At 49.2% G+C, this 18343-nt stretch overlaps 7 protein-coding genes and 1 non-coding gene across 8 annotated transcripts; 4 read left to right on the top strand and 4 right to left on the bottom strand.

Moving 5' to 3' along the window:
- Positions 1-1099: 1099 nt before the first annotated feature.
- Positions 1100-6688, bottom strand: FMAN_13508 (uncharacterized protein; the record flags this gene model as incomplete). Its single annotated transcript, XM_041832985.1, has 6 exons — positions 1100-2537; positions 2592-3514; positions 3591-6095; positions 6143-6208; positions 6266-6488; positions 6549-6688. The coding sequence occupies 6 exons, from the start codon at positions 6686-6688 to the stop codon at positions 1100-1102; spliced, it is 5295 nt and encodes a 1764-aa protein (XP_041683394.1).
- A 647-nt stretch (positions 6689-7335) lies between these two features.
- FMAN_13507 (uncharacterized protein) lies at positions 7336-8322 on the top strand (the record flags this gene model as incomplete). The annotated part of the gene is made up of 1 exon (XM_041832984.1): positions 7336-8322. One exon carries the CDS (start codon positions 7336-7338, stop codon positions 8320-8322), a length of 987 nt encoding a protein of 328 aa, XP_041683393.1.
- A 210-nt stretch (positions 8323-8532) lies between these two features.
- On the bottom strand, positions 8533-8604 carry tRNA. The gene has a single exon. It is a non-coding gene; the product is annotated as a tRNA-Arg (tRNA).
- Positions 8605-10295: 1691 nt separating this feature from the next.
- FMAN_13506 (uncharacterized protein) lies at positions 10296-11264 on the bottom strand (the record flags this gene model as incomplete). Its single annotated transcript, XM_041832983.1, has 1 exon — positions 10296-11264. The coding sequence occupies one exon, from the start codon at positions 11262-11264 to the stop codon at positions 10296-10298; it is 969 nt and encodes a 322-aa protein (XP_041683392.1).
- Positions 11265-12077: 813 nt separating this feature from the next.
- FMAN_16136 (uncharacterized protein) lies at positions 12078-12853 on the top strand (the record flags this gene model as incomplete). The annotated part of the gene is made up of 2 exons (XM_041832982.1): positions 12078-12474; positions 12528-12853. 2 exons carry the CDS (start codon positions 12078-12080, stop codon positions 12851-12853), a joined length of 723 nt encoding a protein of 240 aa, XP_041683391.1.
- Positions 12854-13322: 469 nt separating this feature from the next.
- FMAN_13505 (uncharacterized protein) lies at positions 13323-13865 on the top strand (the record flags this gene model as incomplete). The annotated part of the gene is made up of 1 exon (XM_041832981.1): positions 13323-13865. One exon carries the CDS (start codon positions 13323-13325, stop codon positions 13863-13865), a length of 543 nt encoding a protein of 180 aa, XP_041683390.1.
- An 850-nt stretch (positions 13866-14715) lies between these two features.
- Positions 14716-16403, bottom strand: FMAN_13504 (uncharacterized protein; the record flags this gene model as incomplete). Its single annotated transcript, XM_041832980.1, has 3 exons — positions 14716-16169; positions 16219-16256; positions 16318-16403. 3 exons carry the CDS (start codon positions 16401-16403, stop codon positions 14716-14718), a joined length of 1578 nt encoding a protein of 525 aa, XP_041683389.1.
- A 770-nt stretch (positions 16404-17173) lies between these two features.
- FMAN_13503 (uncharacterized protein) lies at positions 17174-18271 on the top strand (the record flags this gene model as incomplete). Its single annotated transcript, XM_041832979.1, has 1 exon — positions 17174-18271. The coding sequence occupies one exon, from the start codon at positions 17174-17176 to the stop codon at positions 18269-18271; it is 1098 nt and encodes a 365-aa protein (XP_041683388.1).
- Between the last annotated feature and the right edge of the window lie 72 nt (positions 18272-18343).

Raw genomic sequence — 18343 nt, 5'->3', positions numbered from 1 at the left:
CAAACTGAGGGCAAGCCTGCTTCTATTTAACATGACTACTGGGCGTTCACCCTTTGATGTATCTATCTATCCTGGACATGCCTATTCTGTATCTTCCATTGCGTGCTCGGTGTTCGGTCTCTTGCTGCGCCTGTCAGCAAGGCCTTTGTAATCCTCTCGGACAACGATGCCGTCCGCATAAGCAGATTTTGGTGGATGATGGGTTTGACAGCAGCTGCAACAGTCAGACCAATTTCTAAGCTAACGGCCGCTAACCAGTTTCGGATCAACGTTACAAATCGAACAGGATGACAAAAGCTTCAATGACGACGAATCTGGGCTTATCGTGGAATTGACTCATTGGGATGGTTCTGTTGGATGAGATGCTCGGGAATAAGTTCAGAGAAAATCTGGTTTCGTCTCATCTATCCACTTTCCGACATAGAAATCCATCAATAATTCTCGCTATTCCATATGGCAGATTCAGCAGTGAGCAGTCTCTGTCACAGAGATCTACCCTTATCGCATTAGCAGACGATAAGTTATCCACGATAAGGCAGATAACACGGCTACCGGCTCACATCTGCAGCATCATTATGGCTATTCGGCAGGTGAGTCACTTTGAATCATCAAGATATCATTCCTATAATCTCTTTTTGTATTAGTCGTGACTCACGAGATAAATTCGACTTCAAAAGTTCAATCCTTCGAGCCGTCGCAGATTGCGCACCTCGGACATTCCAAAGTCCGACGTTCCACTCGCCAATCTTGGCTCACTCACTTCCCCGAGCCTTCGCATTCGATTCCATGGACAAAGCTCGTTCTTACAACTGCAGAGTCAGCTTCCTCAATATGATGCTTCTTCTCTTCCATATTTTTAAATTGTTAAAAGAGGTTGGAATTGTCAAAAAGGCTGATCGCACGAGCCTTGTTCGGCCAGAAGACGAAAGATAACGAAAGATACTCGACTAACAGACTCCAGTGTGAAAGACACAGATTGATGTTAGTGTCGCATCGTCACGGATCTGGGCAATTGACTTCAGCAGAAAAGCAATACCGTGTAACATTCTACTACATTTCAAGGACTAATCGTACAATACCCCGACTATACATTCACGCTCTAGCTGAACCGGCCATCTGCCCATGGAACCTTCATGCCCATAAACGACGACCGCGACGACTTTCTCGCCGGCTCTTGACTCTGCTGTCCGTAGTTCGCAGGTCCAGGTGGCGCGTAAGGCACAAAACTAGGATCAGGTGTAGTCTGGCTCGGCGGCGTATACGTCTCCGGGGGTGAAAGCGAGGGGAGATTCTCTGGTGGAGGAGTCTGTTGCTGCATCGGTTGATACGCCTGGAACGCATTCGCCAATGATCCGGGAGGAGTCGAGTGTCGCACATTCTCTCCACCTCCGCCGGGTTGGTACGGTCTGTACATAGGAGGCTTGGCACCCGTGATAGGTTTCCTTCTTATGGGCCCCTTCGACTGTTCGTTCGTCGGTGTGATCAGCTCAGACTGACGTTTGTACAGTGGATTTGGGCTAAAGTCGAGGATGTCTTGAGCAGGGCTGTATAGGTCTGCGAAAGAGTTGGATGAAGGGCCAGATGGCGTGATAGATGGTCTAGTTATCGGTGATGCGACATGGTGACTCGGGGTATCGTTCACCACAATCTTCTCAGAAGCAAAACTGACAGATGGACCAGCTCTCTGAGTTTGGGCCTCGGGCGATTCTGGTTCGTAGATTGAACTTCTCCTACTCTCCTCTTGCACTGGCTTCGGGTCATCGTAGTGGAGCTCCTGCTTCTGGTTCTGCACGCTTCGGATCACTGCAGTGATGGAAGCATCGCCAGAAATCATCGCAACCCTGATTGCCTCCATTATGTCTGATATGTGGTTGGTCAGGATCTTGACGCATTCTTCTCTGCCCGCTTCAAGGGCCTTCTGCAGCGCATTGAGACCTGCCTTGTTCTTGACCAAGACATCGGCGCCACGGTCAAGCAGGAACTGAACTGACTCGTGATCACCGCTCCATGATGTGAGGATAAGTGCCGTGTCTCCTTCGTTATCAGCATGATTGATGTCGGCACCTGCGTCCAACAACAGACGAATCGAGTCAAGAGGAAGATATATCGCTGTATATGTCAGAGGAGTCGAGTTATACTCTCCTCCGACAACCGTCACATCTGCCTTGGCTTCCAGTAGCTTCTTGAAGATAGCTTCTTCGCCCTTGCTAGCCGCAGCGATGATGGGATGAGAGAACTCGCCCCCTCCAAGGTTAGGATCAGCGCCATGCTCGAGGAGAATATCGACAATATCTCCTTTGCCAGACTCAACGGCCGCTTGCAAAGCGGTACACTTGGGCATGTTGGTATTGGTCGTAGTTGCGTTGACGTTGGCCCCACGCTCCAAGAGAAGGTTGACAACCTCGACATGACCTTGGTCCGCCGCAGTTTGGAGAGCCCAACCGTCTGCGGAGTTGATGTCGGCACCAGCATCGAGAAGCAGCTTGATTATCTCGATGGTGCCGTCAAAAGAAGCTGCAGTCAATGCATTCCCGTATCTGTAAGTCACGGTCAGCTCGTTGTATCTGTCAGTTATGTCAACCAAGACTTACAGTTCACCAGTTGCATTCGCGTTGGCTCCATATCTCAGCAGCAACTCCACCGTCCTCTGATTCTCAAAGTCGGTAGCTTCATACAAGGACTCATCCAGAGCCTCGGGTGAGATATTTCCCTGAGAATACTCCCACATAGCTCCCAGGATACGAATCTCGTCATCGCCATCTTCTCCCTGCGCGGTTTGTAGGAAGGTTTTGTCACAGTTTAAGCCAGGACAATGATCCAGGATCAACGAGACGATCGCCCAATGATCACCGAAAGATGCTCCGTCGAGGGCGTCCTGTTTGAACTGCTGATTGTGCTCAAAGTCATGAAAGAGCCGTGAGAAAGCCTCAAACCGACCGTATTCTGCTGCTTTGACCAGGGCGATGCCGAACTCTTCAGCAGGCAGTTTGTCGGAATACTCCTTGATCAGAAATTCGAACACTGCAAGGTCAGCCCTCATAGCTGCTAGAGCCAAAGGCGATGTGATAACTTCCTCCTCTTCTTCTTCATCGGAGTCAGAGTCGGAATCTGAGCCCGACTCTGAACCCTCGCCATTGTCGCTCTCCTCGCCCGCATTGTTATTCGTGGCCTCCTCGTCGTTAGTCTCTCCCTCACCATTATCCCCATCAGCCTTGTCGTCTTCATCTCCATCATCCTGAGTGACGAGCGAGACATTATGAGTTACCAGAAGCTTCACGGCTTCAGTGTTTCCAGACTGAATAGCCGCACAGATTACACCTCCGTAAGCACCGCAGCTAGCATTCGGATTCGCTCCCCGTTGCAGTAGCTTACTCATAACCTTGACGTTTCCCTCTGCTGCTGCTCTGTGCAAAGGAGTTATAAGATTGCCCTTGATGCCTTCGTCGATATTGGCTCCTCTGTCAAGAAGCTCCTCAGCAATGTCATCATGCCCAAAGGCGGCTGCATAATGCAGCTACTTAATATTAGCACATACACGCTACGGCTTAGAGTCTCATCTTTTCTTGCCTCCGCAGAACGTCATCACTTACCGGAGTGTTATAGTCTGAGTCCATCGCGTTTTTGTCCTCATTAAAACCATGATCCATCAAAGCCGCGACTAGGTCTCTAAATCCAATCGCAGCAGCAACATGAAGTCCTGTCAACTTCTCCCGAGCATAATAAGCAAAGGAGCCGGTAAGTCGGTTGTGTTCAGTCAACCAACGGCGTCGAATAACGGAATCCGCCTGCCAGAACTTTTCCTCCAGACTCAGCGCTTCTGCGAGATCAGCAGTCGCTTGGCTGGCGTGAGATAGCCAGTGTGTAACAGCATAGGCCAGTGCTATGTCTTTGAGATATGGCGCTTCAGGGTCTTCATCCACCTCATCTTCTTCATCTTCCCCATCACTTGACTCCTCCGAGGCGACAGAGGCGTTGTCGTTTTGAGATTCATCATCGTTCCGAGATTCATTTTCGGATTCCTCTTCGTCCGCTCTCTCGATAAATTCTTGGTTGTTTGCTTCTGCTTCTCCCGAGGCAACACTCTCTCCGTCATCTGGACTGGCTTCTATAGCACCAGCAACCTCACCCACCGCTCCGTCTATTTGCTGAGGAATATCGGAAAGCATAAAGTCAAAGGTCTCTAGGATATGACTGAACGCTCGGAAACCCAGAATACCATGTTGTAGCTTGATATCTTCGCTGGTGAGACCAAGCAGAATATGTGCATGCTCAAGAAGATGGGTCTTGACCACTGGTTCAGTGAAGCACACCGTCTTCTCCTGGAGGCCATTTTCCTTCAGTACGATTAAGGGTCTACACTTCTGAATCAGATCATGTAGCTCTGAAACTTCCGCTGGCGAAGAGTCAAGGCCAGCAAGGAGACCAAGCTCAGCCTCAGTTGGGTCTTGATAAGTAAGAACCAAGACACGAAGCATTTCCTTGATCTCTCCGGCCTTACCCCGGTTGTTGTCAAACACTTGTTGCCATGCAGAAGTGAGCAGAGCATCCAATTCCTGTGGGATGACTTCGAGAAGACGACGGACTTGGAGGTCATTCTGATGTTGAGGAAGCTCCTCGAGATGGTCACATGTGATGTCAATCCACTGCGTGTTTTGAGCCCGCTTCCCAATAACACTGCTAGCAAAGTATGCAAGAGCTCTGCTATACTTCTTGTGCTCGATCAGCTCCAGTACCTTCTTCTGTGCGTGCCTACGAAGCTCGAGCTGGACTTGGTCTCCATATTTTGCGTCTTCAAGATCAACCAGTCGGACGGTATCCCTCTTCAGAGCCCGGTCAATGTCCCAGGATTGACCACTTGTGATCATCCATCGAACCAGTGGGCGTCTTCCGGTACCGTCATGCTCAACTTCCGAGCTGAGAAAGGTTAATAGAGTGTTTGTAGACACGGCATCTTGGGAGAGGGATTCGATATTGTTGATGACAAAGTATACCCTCGCTCCAATGAATACATCGTCCGCGAGGATATCTTGAAGGACCTGCCATAAGTTTTCCACAGTCAAAAGAGGCTGTGTTTCACGACCTTTCTTCTTAAGAAGAAACTTGGCATGCGTCGCCAGAAGTCCCTGCCGTTCCAAAAGTTGGCGAATGAGAGCTTTCAATAGACTCTGAGCAGATCCATAATCGGGCGTCTTGTCGCAGAAGAAGTAAGAAAGATAGTTTCGCGATGAGCCCGTGTACGGTTCGTCGGTGATCTCCTCTTCGTATACCTCCTCGTCCTTGGTCAACTCTTCGATCTTCTCAATAGCTGATAACGCGGCGCTTGTTTTGCCGCGACCATCACGGCCACGGACCCAGAGACAATCCTCCTTCTTGACAAGCGAACTGTCTTCGCCGTCACTAGGCTTGGCTAACCAACCCAGAAACTCTGGCTCTTTCGAGAACCACGGGGAGGTGGTTGTGTTCTGAGCAATGCTTTCCCTCTTGCTTTGGACTGGTGCACCTTCTAGAGTTCGTAGAGCAAGGTTTATAGTGGCTGGATCGGTGCGTCTTGTTGCATTGTGTCGATTCTTGACCCGCAGATGTGAGCCGTTGATAAGTCGTTTCAAAGGCCCTCGGACTAGTGTGTAACGCTCATCCTTGGAGCTATCAAACTTGACCAAGTCTCGATGATTCGCAGCTAAGCCCATCGTCTCCATCACACCATCCAAGATGGAGGAGTCTCTCGTGACAAACTCTGCATACTTCTTGGGCATCGGAATGCTCAGCGCCGATAAGAACTGAGGCATGCCAGAGAGATCCTTAATCGTCGTAGGGTGCTCTTCGTAGAAACCACACAGCTCGATTTTGGGCGTTGTCTTGATTACCAGTCTCACGAACTCCTTCCGAAGCTCAGCTAGACTTTCGTCATCTGGTCTCATGAGCTCGAGCAGTTTGGAGGCTGTTGCATGGCCAAGTTTCTCTCCAACTGAGGAAAGCATGCATGCCAGAGAAGCTGCTTCGGCGCCCTTGAACGGTGTTCCAAAGAATGCGCAACCGGCTATGTCTTCGAACATGTTTGGGAAGAGATCTTGTCTCGTTGCAGCGATACAGATAGCCTGGCAAGGTCAGAACAGGTAGGCAACGCCAAAACGATGGATCATACCTTAGCTATGACAAGTCCTCCCATACTGTGCCCAATGAACGTAATTGGACGAGGAAAGGCCATGTTCTAGAGTGTCTGTCAGGTCAAACTCTTTGAGCCGAGTCGAAAGACGTGGAAACAAACCTCTCTACTCATCTTCAATCCTTCGAGCAGAGTTTGGGCCAGGTTGCCAAGAAACTGCTTCACTTTGATGGAACCAGTCCATGAGGATTCACTGTGATACAGAAGAATTCTAGCATTTGGAAAGTCGCGAGCTATACCCTCCTCACTGGCCCAATTGAAATCGCTCGTAGTCGATTTGAAGCTCAGTAAAGGATGAGCTCCTAAGCCCGGCACAAACACAATACTATTGACGTGTTGGTGAGTCCATTGCTTCAGTAATCAATTTTTATGGGCTGATGCTTACTCCATATCGGTCTTTCTGGTTGAGTCCGGCTCTGGATAGAGCTGCTTGATCCCCTGCTCAACATTCTCATAGCCCTTCTTCTGCTTAGGAGCAGCCCCAGGAGGGCCGCCGCGTCGCGTTGCTGTTCGACGAAGCGACATATTGGCCAATTCGATCAGAAAAGTACTCGACGTTAGTTGTTGGTGTTGATCTGACAACGTTCACGCCTCCTAATTTTCGTCTTACGGAGGAGTAGGTACTCCCGTTTCATTCTTGGCCCCCACATCTTGGCTTACTGGGGGTCTATGTATGTCAGCATCTGCTGAGCGTTTTAACTCGGCGTTATGCCCTTAACATTCATTCTCCAGAGTAAGCACTTGGACAGGCGATACCTCGTTAGTGTCTCATCGATCGTACATGGTGCCACTGCCCGGTCTGGTTGCTCCTTTGGGCTAAGACGCAGGGTGTGCCTAATTAAAGAAATTGGACCGTCAGCACGGCGCAGCGGCCTGTCCCCTTTTCCCGAGGTGAAATCCGTGGGCACAGAGCGGGCCGTGTGATCAAGATAATGGGGAACGCCGCTTACAGCCCAATCATGGATGGTGCTATCGGCCTTGAAAGCAGGGGTTGCCTACCAGCCTTATGACTGACCCTTGCTTGGTAATATGGTCAGCTCTAATTTCCACTCTTTTCTCTTTGTTTACGCGAGCTTTCCAAGAGACTCGCCATCCTCGGGGCATTCGTTCTCTATTTATGCTCCTTGAGAAACTTAAATCTTACGCCGTGTCATTGAATCTAACATCTCACTATGGCTAGTCCACCGCCGCCATTCACGGTCCGCATCTTACAAAAGGACTTCCTTAGCGACGGCTTGGAGTCCAAGGATGAGTTTAATAGCCTCCTCCCTGCCAGCAACCGCTTCAACGATGACATTGTCGTTCCTACATCGGACCCCAACTTCCTAGAGCGGGAACTATCGGTTTCACGCCTCAATGACGTGCAAGAATGGCTCTGGGCTTGCGGCCGCCCAATGCCGCCCCGACCACTTCATCACCAACGGCTCATCTCGCGAGAGATCGTTATCAGCGAGCTCTCTGAGCTGCACATGATCTGGTGGAGAAATCGTATTTTTCTCAAGCCTATACCGGCTTATCTACTTGATCCCGACTTCTGGGTCAGCAACATCAGCGACACAGCCCATCTTGACGTGACCGAGGGCAACATTGATGCCTCCGCACGGGGATTTCTCTTCTCCTACGCTGCACTCATCGCATACAAAAGCGACTTTCGCATCGCAAAGGAGCATGGATTACTGCCTGAGGAAGTGACATGGGAGGGCTGGAAAGCACTGACTGCTCAGGTTCTCGAGAACCACCGTTACGATCGCGTCAATCCGCGCTACTGGTACGGAGAGCTGCGGCTGAGCAGGTTGAACAAAGTCTACGCGCTTCGCAAAGGATATTTGCTGCGCGGCTACTCACGAGTCGCGTCGCATACAGTCTACGGCGATCTCATTCGCGACAATTTTTCGGTCCTTGCTGGTATTCTCGGTTATGTCGTGATCGCGCTCACGGCGATGCAGGTCGGATTGGGTGTTGATCGGCTGGTCGAGAACCAGGCGTTCCAGGATGTGAGTTACGGATTGACGGTGTTTACATTAATTGTGCCGCTCATTGGAGCGCTGTTCATATTTTTCTTTGTGTTTATCATGATTGTCAGCAATTGGAGGGTCACCAAGGCGTTTGAGAGTCGACGTCTGAAAAAGATGAAGGTAAAACTCTTGCGGAAGAAGTAGACAGAAGAAATGTCGCATAAGTTAAAATACAAATCATAATAAACGAACACACTCGTCGAGGGTAAATAACCGACGAAAATAATAAAAATGCAACTTGTTTAGACAAAAAGGTTATGTGCCTGTCACCTCTCATACCAAGCAAAGGTTTCAGTGATATCGTGGTAAGAAATGCTTGTTATGAGATGCAACAGGTTCTGTTGTAAGTAAGGATGATCACGCTGGGGATCGAACCCAGAATCTTCTGATTCGTAGTCAGACGCCTTGCCATTGGGCCACGCGACCTGCTTTCTTCGGTAATGGCCGCTCAAATGAGGGACTACATCGCTGCAGCAAGCAGATGCCCATTAAAGCATTGCGCACCTAGGTGTGAGGACCATCTATGGTTGTTTAAACTTGATTTATTTCGTAGACGTGACTAAAATAAAATTACAATAGAGATTTTCGATAGTAAACCAACAGGACAATTAGTTCATACTTGTCAAACGACAGAAAAACACAACAAATACTTCAGAACCTGACACATTATATAGAAAGTATTAAAATAAAAAGTCTCATTAGTTGATTATAGTCTCTTTGATCCCGTACATATGATGTCCTACTTCATGTAGGCCAAGCACTGAAATCGCCCATTGATACTGCTGTGTAGGGTAGGTCAATGGATGAAATAGGCGCGGACCTATTCCGCCAACTTCCGCTCCTGAAACGATGTGATAATCATTGGACCATGGCAGAATATTATCGCTTGCCGTCACGAAACGTCAAATTACATTAAGAGACCCTTGAATTGTGATAAATCTCGATCAACACGGCAGAGGACTGGATCGAGGAATAGAATGTCCAGCACTCACTTGGTCCCCAAAATCCTGATGTAAAACGTCTTCCTTCGGTCAAACTTCGAGAATATTCTTCAGCAACTGATTATCCGGATGCGCTCTGAAGATGAAATCACCATTATGCACTGGTTTAAGCTTCCCATCATTGACAGAGCTACAACTAGAGCCTTTCGAGTGACTCTTAGGCACTCCAACCACGACGACTTGGCCAACGCCATCCTCAGCCTCTGCGATCGCAACAAATCCTAAGGAACTTCAACCTTGAGCCCTAGGACCCTTTAAAGCTAGCTGAGGCTCCATCAGAGTTTATGAACCGTGTGGTGTATATCAATGTTCTAATTCGCGTGGGTGCCGGCAATATCAGAAGGACGCCGTCGAAACAGCCACCACATCATCTTGTTAGGCCAATAGAACCTGGTGCGAATATCTCCACGTTCATGAAAAGCAAAGTATACGTCGGGTCCACGATTGATTTATGCCGGGGGTATCTTCGAATAAAACAGCACGAGGTAATGATCATTAAGTCCGGCATACCTGGCATCCACTACGACCTTGCACGACAGGGCGACGTATGCTCAAACTTTCGCGTGTTTGGTGTTTAGTAGAACACTGAGAAACTTACTGATAACCAGAACGCATAGGAATTGCAGAGGTGGGAGCCGCAATTACTTGAGGGATTCTTAATGGTATACCTGGGCACATTTCACCCCATGAACAAGCCCATTATCTTTCCTGAATGCTGCATCGACAAGGGGCATGAGTTGACGGATTGTTTGAGAGATGGGTTAGCTCTACGGGAATTCCATGTTCGTTCCTTAAATAAAACGTAGCCGCTATTGCAGTGCAGGACATACGGGAAGGGATGATACACAACAGAAAATATAGCCATGAACCAAAAGTCAATAGTCTAAAGGCCTACTAAGATATATCGACCCTGAATGAACCTTATTATTGCCTAGAACAGAGGTCTTGGGCTTTCTTGCCACCACTAGCTCTCTTGCAGAATGTTCAAACGCTTGCCAATTACATCGCCACGATGACCCTCAAGGCAGCCCTGCCTTGGCTAAGACGACCAAGGAAGATGATCCCAGGACCATGACATCAATTAATACGTTTCCTATTATCATATGTTACACTGTGTCAATACCCCCAAAGCGTATCTTCTTTCGCAGCCTTGATCAGCCACTCACGGCAGACATAATCGACCCTTTTCGCGTGCATTGGTATCTCAATAGGCGAGACATCAAGGAGTCCAGTCGGGTCGTGAATATTTCCGTTTTCTGCATCAATAATAGGTGAGCTAAACTCATGATTGACAATGACAATCCTCAAGGGCCGGGCATAGGTCGAGTCACCCCCAAACTCGGGGTTCCAAAGCTCGCTGCCAATAGACTGCTTGATGTTCCAAGTCTGAACACGAAGTAAATAAGGTCTTGTGATCACCAGATGCTCGATGTTTCGGTGTAGTGCAACATTGTACCAGAGTCCTTCGTCACTGAGGTTGATGCTGAATCCAGCGACTTTTCGTAGTTTGGGCCAAATTTGGCTGACGTTGAGCTCACTCCTCCAGAACTCTAATGAAGGCAGGCCGCCTAAGGTGACGAATTCTTCGAGGTTGACCAACGCTTGTAGACCCCGAGAGAAGACTTGATCGATATGCGCATCGATGCTATGTTGCATAGCGATTCTGCGAAACGGCAGATCAACGATTAATCGGCGGACAGAGCCACCAAGCTCCAGAAAGACATCGCGTACGAGCGCGCTAGCTCGTATCGACTGGATCTCCTCGAGGCTGAGACCGAGATAGATGGACGACACTGCAGAAAGTGGGATGGTAGTGGGAAGATGGCCGCCTGCCTCCAAAGTCTTGGAGTAGTTTAGGCAGCGCAAGAATTTCTGAAGTCGAGGTATCGAGTCAAGATGTACACAGTGCTGCCGCAGAAACCTTGTGGCCGGCTCATACGTCGCGCGGCATACCCTTGTCCAGGTGACGAGCTGCTGAACTTCCGGGGTTGCAACGTCAATAATCCGATTGGGTTCACCAGACGGGATGGACGTTTCGAGGATCTGAAGGACGATCTCGAAAGGGATATAAAGGTTACGCGTCATATTGAAGGAGTATGTATAAGACAATGGAGTGTTCTTTGAGGCTGTGTTACGTATGTTTGTTGCGTTGAGGCCGAAGCCTTGTATTAAGAGGGTGTTGTTTGGTCGTTGCCTGTTAGGCTACGATTTAATGTCAACAAACAAAGGCCAATCTTTCCAGCCAAAAGAGATCGACTTGATTCAGGCACCAGAATTAACTGTGTCGGCTATAACCCGGCCATCAACTTTGGTGGAACATGGACAGAAAGCGACCTGCGGCCGCTGAAACTATCTGTTTCAGTGCTTGTAGGCGCAGGGATCAACTGGTTTTAGCGGTACTTTGCCTAATGTTCCAGTGGAGCGCTAGCGAAAGCAATCTGTGGAACCTGGAGCTAACGGAGCCCGAGAGCGCAACGAGGTCCGTCCTTCTTTCACAACAACTAAGTCATGCCACATGTGTTGAGTAAGGGAGCGACTGAATTTTCGGATCTGTAGTCCTTACTCCGAATGGTAGGTCTTGAAAGCCTTGAGTTCAACCTTATGGCCAGCAACTTTATTCGCGGCAATGCCAGTTGCAGCGAGTCCCGAGGTACGTACTGCGGCAGATCCAAGTCTATCAAATGGAAAGCTGCGAGTGAATTCATACCATGGTGCAGTAGCCGGCGGAGTTGGACCATGTTGCGAAATGCGGACATGTTGCGGAGTTTGGTCAAGGCATGGATCGACGCGATAAACTTTATAAAAAGATCTTGATGAGACCTTTACTTAATCATCCATATCATATTTCAATCAGCTTGTAGTACAGCATCATCTTTCTATAAAATACTCCTAGAAACCATGGGCTCTACACCAGCCACCAGCAGGGCGTTATATGCCGACGAGGACGGCAAGCTTGTCGTTCGCCATGTTCCTTTTCCCGAGCCCCAAGAAGGAGAACTTCTCATCAAGGTTCTGTACTCGGGCGTCAATCCTGCCGATACCAAAATCATTGACTTCTTCGGCTTGAAGAACTATGTCATTGGAACAGAATTCTGTGGCGAGGTCCTCGAGTCTAAGACCCTTGCCTCCACGTCCTTCAAAGCAGGTGACATTGTGGCCGAGGTCCTTTCTGGGGGCCAGAACCCGCCATTGCGTTGGGGAACGCACCAAGAATTCATGATAGTTGTTGCATCGTGGGTCTGGAAGGTTCCTGAGAACTTACCGCCCCAAGACGCTGCTGGTCTTTCTATCGTTGGTGATGTTGTGACTGCACCAAAAGCGAGAGTTCCCTCAACTAACAGTACGTAGGGCTGACAGCTGCCACCGGCCTTTTCAACGACATCGGCCTTCCGCTGCCACCGAATTTTGCCAAGGGTACGCCCGATGAGGGTGTCGCTGCCACAGAGGGAACATTGGTGATCTGGGGCGGTGCGACAAGCGTTGGTATGGCTGCTGCTGATCGACATTGGAGGGGCTTTCGCTGGGCTGTTGAGAATTATGGTGCCTCTGGCGGGTATGTGCCAACGCCTGTACGGGTCTTTGAGGGTTCTGGAGAGGATGCGATCAAGGAGGTGTATAACGTGAAGAACATGGGCACTTTCGGGAAGTTGGTGCTCAAGCATCCTTTGAAATGATTGGCTCTATATTGATATGACAGACAGACGTGAATTTGACTAAGTTCTCTTGGCTGATTTAAGCTGTCGTTCACAAGTCTCAAAGACAAACAGCACATCTAGCTCACAACTTAGACGATTAGCATCAGATCTGGGGTGATAGTGTACCATTTCAACGACCTTGTTCGCTGGTACGGCGACCCCCAAAGCTTCGTAAAATTACACGCAAAGCATAATGATCACTAATGGGGCGAGTAAGGCCACCTAATGATGAATATCGGTGAAGTATGTCATTGGCAGGTCACGAGCTATGTGGCTGAGAGCTTCTAATCACTATATGGAAGTTTAAAAAAAAGGAAGGTTTTGAATGTGAAGTATAGACGTCGCCATCAGCTATATAAACAGGCTCTTTGGGGGAAACAACCCCTCTCCATCCATTTCATCCCAAAAATTCCAATTCACTTCTCCACGGTCACTACCAACACCCAAAATGACTACCGAAACCGACCCTTCTCATGAGTCTCCGTGGTACGAGTACCTCCAGAGCGACCTCTTCTGGGTCTTGACCATCCTGATTATATCCACTAGCATCTGGTCAGAAGGGCAACACAATTTACTCTCCAGGAAATGCAAAGTACAAGAAGACACCCAATACAGCGAGGCTCCGCCTCAGCCAGCCTCTGGCATCAACCTCAAAGATCAAATCACCTCGCGCCTTCGCCAGTCTCTCGCCGTCTTGCTTTGCGCCTCGATAATCCCTGGTGAACTAGCCCACGGCTTGGACGTCCTCAAAACTATGTGGCGACTATCTCTGTGGCTGGTCCAGTCTCACTATCCGGTTAGTACCAGGCCACATCTGTTGGGCATTCTCATGTTCTCCCCCATCGCTATCCCTCTGCTGGGGGGCTGGTGCGCGGTAGTGGGAGGAGGGTACTGCATTGTCTCCACACAGATTGGACTTTGTATCGATTTATGGAAACTCGAACCCAATGCGCAACCTGCTCTTCTTTCAGAATGTGAAGAGGAAGTTTGAGAAGGATGAGATCTGGGAGGGTGAACCGGAGAGTGAAGGAGAACTTGCCTCGGTACACAAGCTATCTTAGCGACCTAAACCTCCTCGACCCATCTCTGGTTCCTCGTCTGGCGTCTCCAGGAGATGGATTGGTGAAGTAAACCAGATGAATCTGAATGATTTCTGGCCCCATCTCTCGACATGAAAGGACCCTGCAAACATGAGAACTAGTCTTGTCTCCTTGCAAGCTGCCCATAAGCTAGTTCACGTGTTTCTTGCATTGGAGGTCATTGATAGATGAATACTATCTGAAAATAAGTTGAAATGGTCTGACTGAGATCCGTTCCGTGGTTGGTTGGTAGAATGCCCGAGCACATCGTATCTTTGGCCATTCAACCTGTTAACTAGCATCAACAAGATCGAATTGCCACTGTCGAGCGCTTCCCATGTTTTCGAACATCCTAGAAGCAGATTGAGAAGAATTTTCCTTGACATCAGTCAATGATCCGGTAAATCTTGTCTTGCCTTGTGCTGGCCACCTTATCATCCATCTATAGCTGGTCATGGTGGGTGAAGTCGCTGGCCAAGGTAGCTTCCACCTCTCTTGCCAGTCCCGTGTTCCCCGGGTCGCCCGGGTTGACTTACATGCCCATCATCCTCTTTTCCAAGCCATTTACCGTTGTCAGCATTGGCGGTTGATTCCACCTCCAATGGCGTGTCATAGGGCTTGGTGGTGGTGGAATCGTGAGGACTTGGTCTGATCAACAGGCGCATGGCCTGGCCTTATTGACATAGTGCAAATGGATGTCATCACGGGATTCAACAAAGCACAAACATCGCCCTTTAGTGTACTGTGGAGATATATTATGCTTCAATTAGGTAGCTCTTTTAAGAGTTGTGTTAAGCCCCATGGTAGATCATCAAACGACAAAGTACCGTCTTCTAGTCCCTTGAAGACTTTCTCGTAGATGTTTGCCACCTCCCAACTATCCCAGACTCCTTCACGTCTATTCATTGACCGTAATATCATGATCGATCTGTTCCGGATCTCGGCGTCTGTACATGAAGCGCAGATTGTAGAAAGCTCGCGAACCAGATGACCGTCAAAAGCAAACATTGGCCGGGTTTCAGAGTTTTCTAGCGCAATGATCTGCTCAATCTTGCTGAGTATTCTCTCGTAGTCACTGTTCGCAAACCCTGTGTTGTGAGGGTCTGTATTGTGAGGGTCTGTATTGAGAAAAGCTGACCATGTTGTCTGATACAGCGACAACACAGCCAAGCGGCGTTTCTCCAGGGTTCCAAATGGATTTATCTGGACAGACATGACAAACAACTGCATCTTTGAACTCCATGAAAGGAAAAGGGGTTTTATTAGATCGAGGGCAACGATGAACGACTCGGTTGCTGATTGTGCAAGGCTCTTGCAGCCAATTGTTTGATCGTGGTCGGGCGGAGTGTCGCTGCCAAAGAGGCAGTCGTCGAAGAAGGTGTTCAAGGCTGATAAGGAGTCTTCAGCTTCTGTGATGGTCAAGAAAGGCGTTTTGGGATTGCCCATATCTATCTCTGGGGTACACTGAGTAATGTTGGAGAAGGACGTATCTCCTGTGAAGGCGCCAACGCTTTTTCCGAGAGAGGAGAACATTGCAGCTAATGTTTTCAACAATCCAGCGTCTCCTGACTGACGGCCCATTCCGTTCGGCGATGTCTCTGGTGATCGAAGGGTTCGTAGTGATTCTAGAAGCTGATGGCCGGCGCGGAGATGGCGGACCGAGTCTGCATAACGACGGTGTAAGTTCTCGATGCAAATAAATATCGTACAGCATAGCAATGCGGTTTGTATGTTGGAGGCAGTGTTCTCTGCCATGACTGGACGTATTAGGGCAATAGCTTCGCTGTATTTGAGATTTGCTTGATGGTCGTAGTCGATGGAATGGTCCAAGTTGTTAAGGTTCCCTGGGTATGATGCGAGAAACCGCTGATGAGAAGCCCCCAGTGCACATAGCGCGTGTTTAATGGCAGTGTTCGAGTAGGATAGTGGTAATATGATGTCGTGCCAGAACTCTCTTGAGCCATCAATCATCTCGAGGTCGGGAATCACCCACTCCCTAGTATGGTAATACAGAGCATTATCAGCTGTATTGACCAACACTCCGCTTGTCAAAGCTGGGCGTAATGTGCTGGGCTCGCTGGTCATTTCCTCAGTCTTCGGATGCAAAGGCAGCTCATAAGACGAAGTGCCGCTGACGTAAAACTGCTCAGGGCTGCTCTGTGAGTAGCCCTCGCAGGTCCATTTGTCCCTCAAGCAACGAAGGCACGATGGCTTTGCTTCGTCGCATTTCAAGTGGCGACGTCTGCAACACTAGATTAGTCTTACAGCTCGTGCCATTCGCTATTATCTGAGTAACTGACTTGCTAGATTAAGAGTTAGCCGGGAAATCTTTTGCCGACCCGAGGTCTTGGAGACTTGACCTACCAAGTTTTGCAACCTGTTCTGACCTTGGGAACCTTGGCCCTGGTTCGCTTCTTCCGTGGTTGATCTTGAGGTTGTATGGTGGCCATGGTGATCCATTTGTTACGAGAGGGCTAACCATAGCTACATGTCGAGGAGCCTGAATGGACTTATAACATGACCGGTATGAATAGGGCTGTGCTAGCTCGTGATAGTTGACTCGCCCGAGCGTTTGCTGCAGCCCCCATGTCCGCGGGCCACCGTAGCCTGTAAGCTCATTGGTACTGCCGTAACTCGACCCACCAAGGGCCGCTGTTTCATGTCGCCGACTCAGCCGAGAAGCGAAATGCTTTTTAGCGACTTTTCCTTTTTAATGATGGATATTTCGTATTCCCGAGGGATCTAGCTCGTGTCAAGAGACTACTTGCCGCATCTGTACTAATGCGTGTTTTGAGTGACAGTCTCGTCTTAATTTATCTCCACGCTAGTCCTCGATATCCGGGCTACAGGGCTAGCCAACACCACAGCCACCACGGTTATGTCACAGCAGAGTTGGAGAGCATGGTGGTCATTGGGCATCTGCGCTACATGGAACTTCACTTCGTCCCACGATGGACCGGCGTAATGAAGTGCGGAGGGTTTCCCCAAGTCGCAATCCCTGTAGGTTAAAGATATGCTTGGAAATAGGATTGGAACTAGGCAACTTTTGGATTTGTTACGACAGATACAGAACCATCGTCACGACTTCACAATCAAGACTTGTCAGTGGCCAAGTCTTGTGGCCCCTTCCTGAGGCCCTCGCGTTTCCCAGAAGCACAGCTCCATCAATATAAGTAGTCAGATCTTGCTGACGAACCAGAATGGCAAATCAACAATCACTATGCTTCAACTCAAGAGGCTGCCATGGTCAACAGCTGCCGTTGCTCTAAAAGCAGTCATCGTCCTCTTTGGCATCCTTCTTTGCTACCAAGCCTACACATTCTACGGCGAATGGAGCTGGCCGAAATCTTTTAGTCGTGGCACCTCACAAGATCCTGTTTCTCTTATTCACCCTCATGGTGGGAGCCAATGTTTAACCTCGCTGAACTCCTCCTTTCTGCTAGAGGCAAAGACGATACGGAATGCATGCCGGAATATGCCTCCATACCCATCCTCGGACGTACGAATCGGAAGAGTCACTGCACACTTTGGCTCGGTCCAGGAACACTATCAGAAGGCGCTTGGTACGCACGTACTGCACAGCATGATCCATGACAACGACCTGGAGGTTATGTGTACTCCAGTCGTTGATTCACTCTGGAACAAACCTGCCTTCATCTTGTCTCTCCTCTTGAAAGAGATGGTCAAGCCTGCTCAAGAGCGCTTGGAATGGCTGTTCTGGGTGGACCGCGATACCCTCATTCTCGATCAGTGCCGCCCTTTGTCGAGCTTTCTCTCACCTCACGACGTTGACGATTCTGACGAAGACGAAGACACAGACGCTTCAGAGTCCGAGCGAAGAGACGAGACGAATCCCGATGACATACATCTCTTGGTGACCAACGACTGGAACGGCCTTAACAACGGCGTATTCTTCGTACGGGTAAACCAGTGGGCAATTGAACTGTTCAGCGACATTGCTGCATTTCGATACTACAGACCCAACGTCTCGCTTCCATTTACCGAGCAAAGTGCGATGGAGATCATAATGAACGAGCCAAAGTTCAAACCCAACGTTCGAGTTGTGCCTCAAGAGTGGTTCAACACTTATCCTAAAGGGTCGGCCACAGAATTCGTTGAGAAATCGGACGAAGATGGCTTGAAGGACTATCATGCAAGGCGAGGGGACTTCTTACTACATTTTGCAGGTCGCGGTGGAAGGGACAAGTTGATAAATGAGTGGGCCGAGATGTTGGAGGGTACCAGAAGCATATGGCCGAAAGAAGAGGTTCAAAGGAATGCGACAACAAGTATTCGGGGGTTTTGGTCCGGGCTCTGAGCCATCGAACTGAGAACGGATCTGGAACAGCTTTTATCAGCATACACTTAGACTTTAGAGGATCTGTTCCAT

Source organism: Fusarium mangiferae, assembly GCF_900044065.1.
Source record: "Fusarium mangiferae strain MRC7560 genome assembly, contig: FMAN_scaffold007, whole genome shotgun sequence".
Taxonomy (NCBI): Eukaryota; Fungi; Ascomycota; class Sordariomycetes; order Hypocreales; family Nectriaceae; genus Fusarium; species Fusarium mangiferae.
The sequence above is the reverse complement of the archived record's forward strand: the minus strand, read 5'-3'. Positions and strand labels throughout refer to the sequence as shown.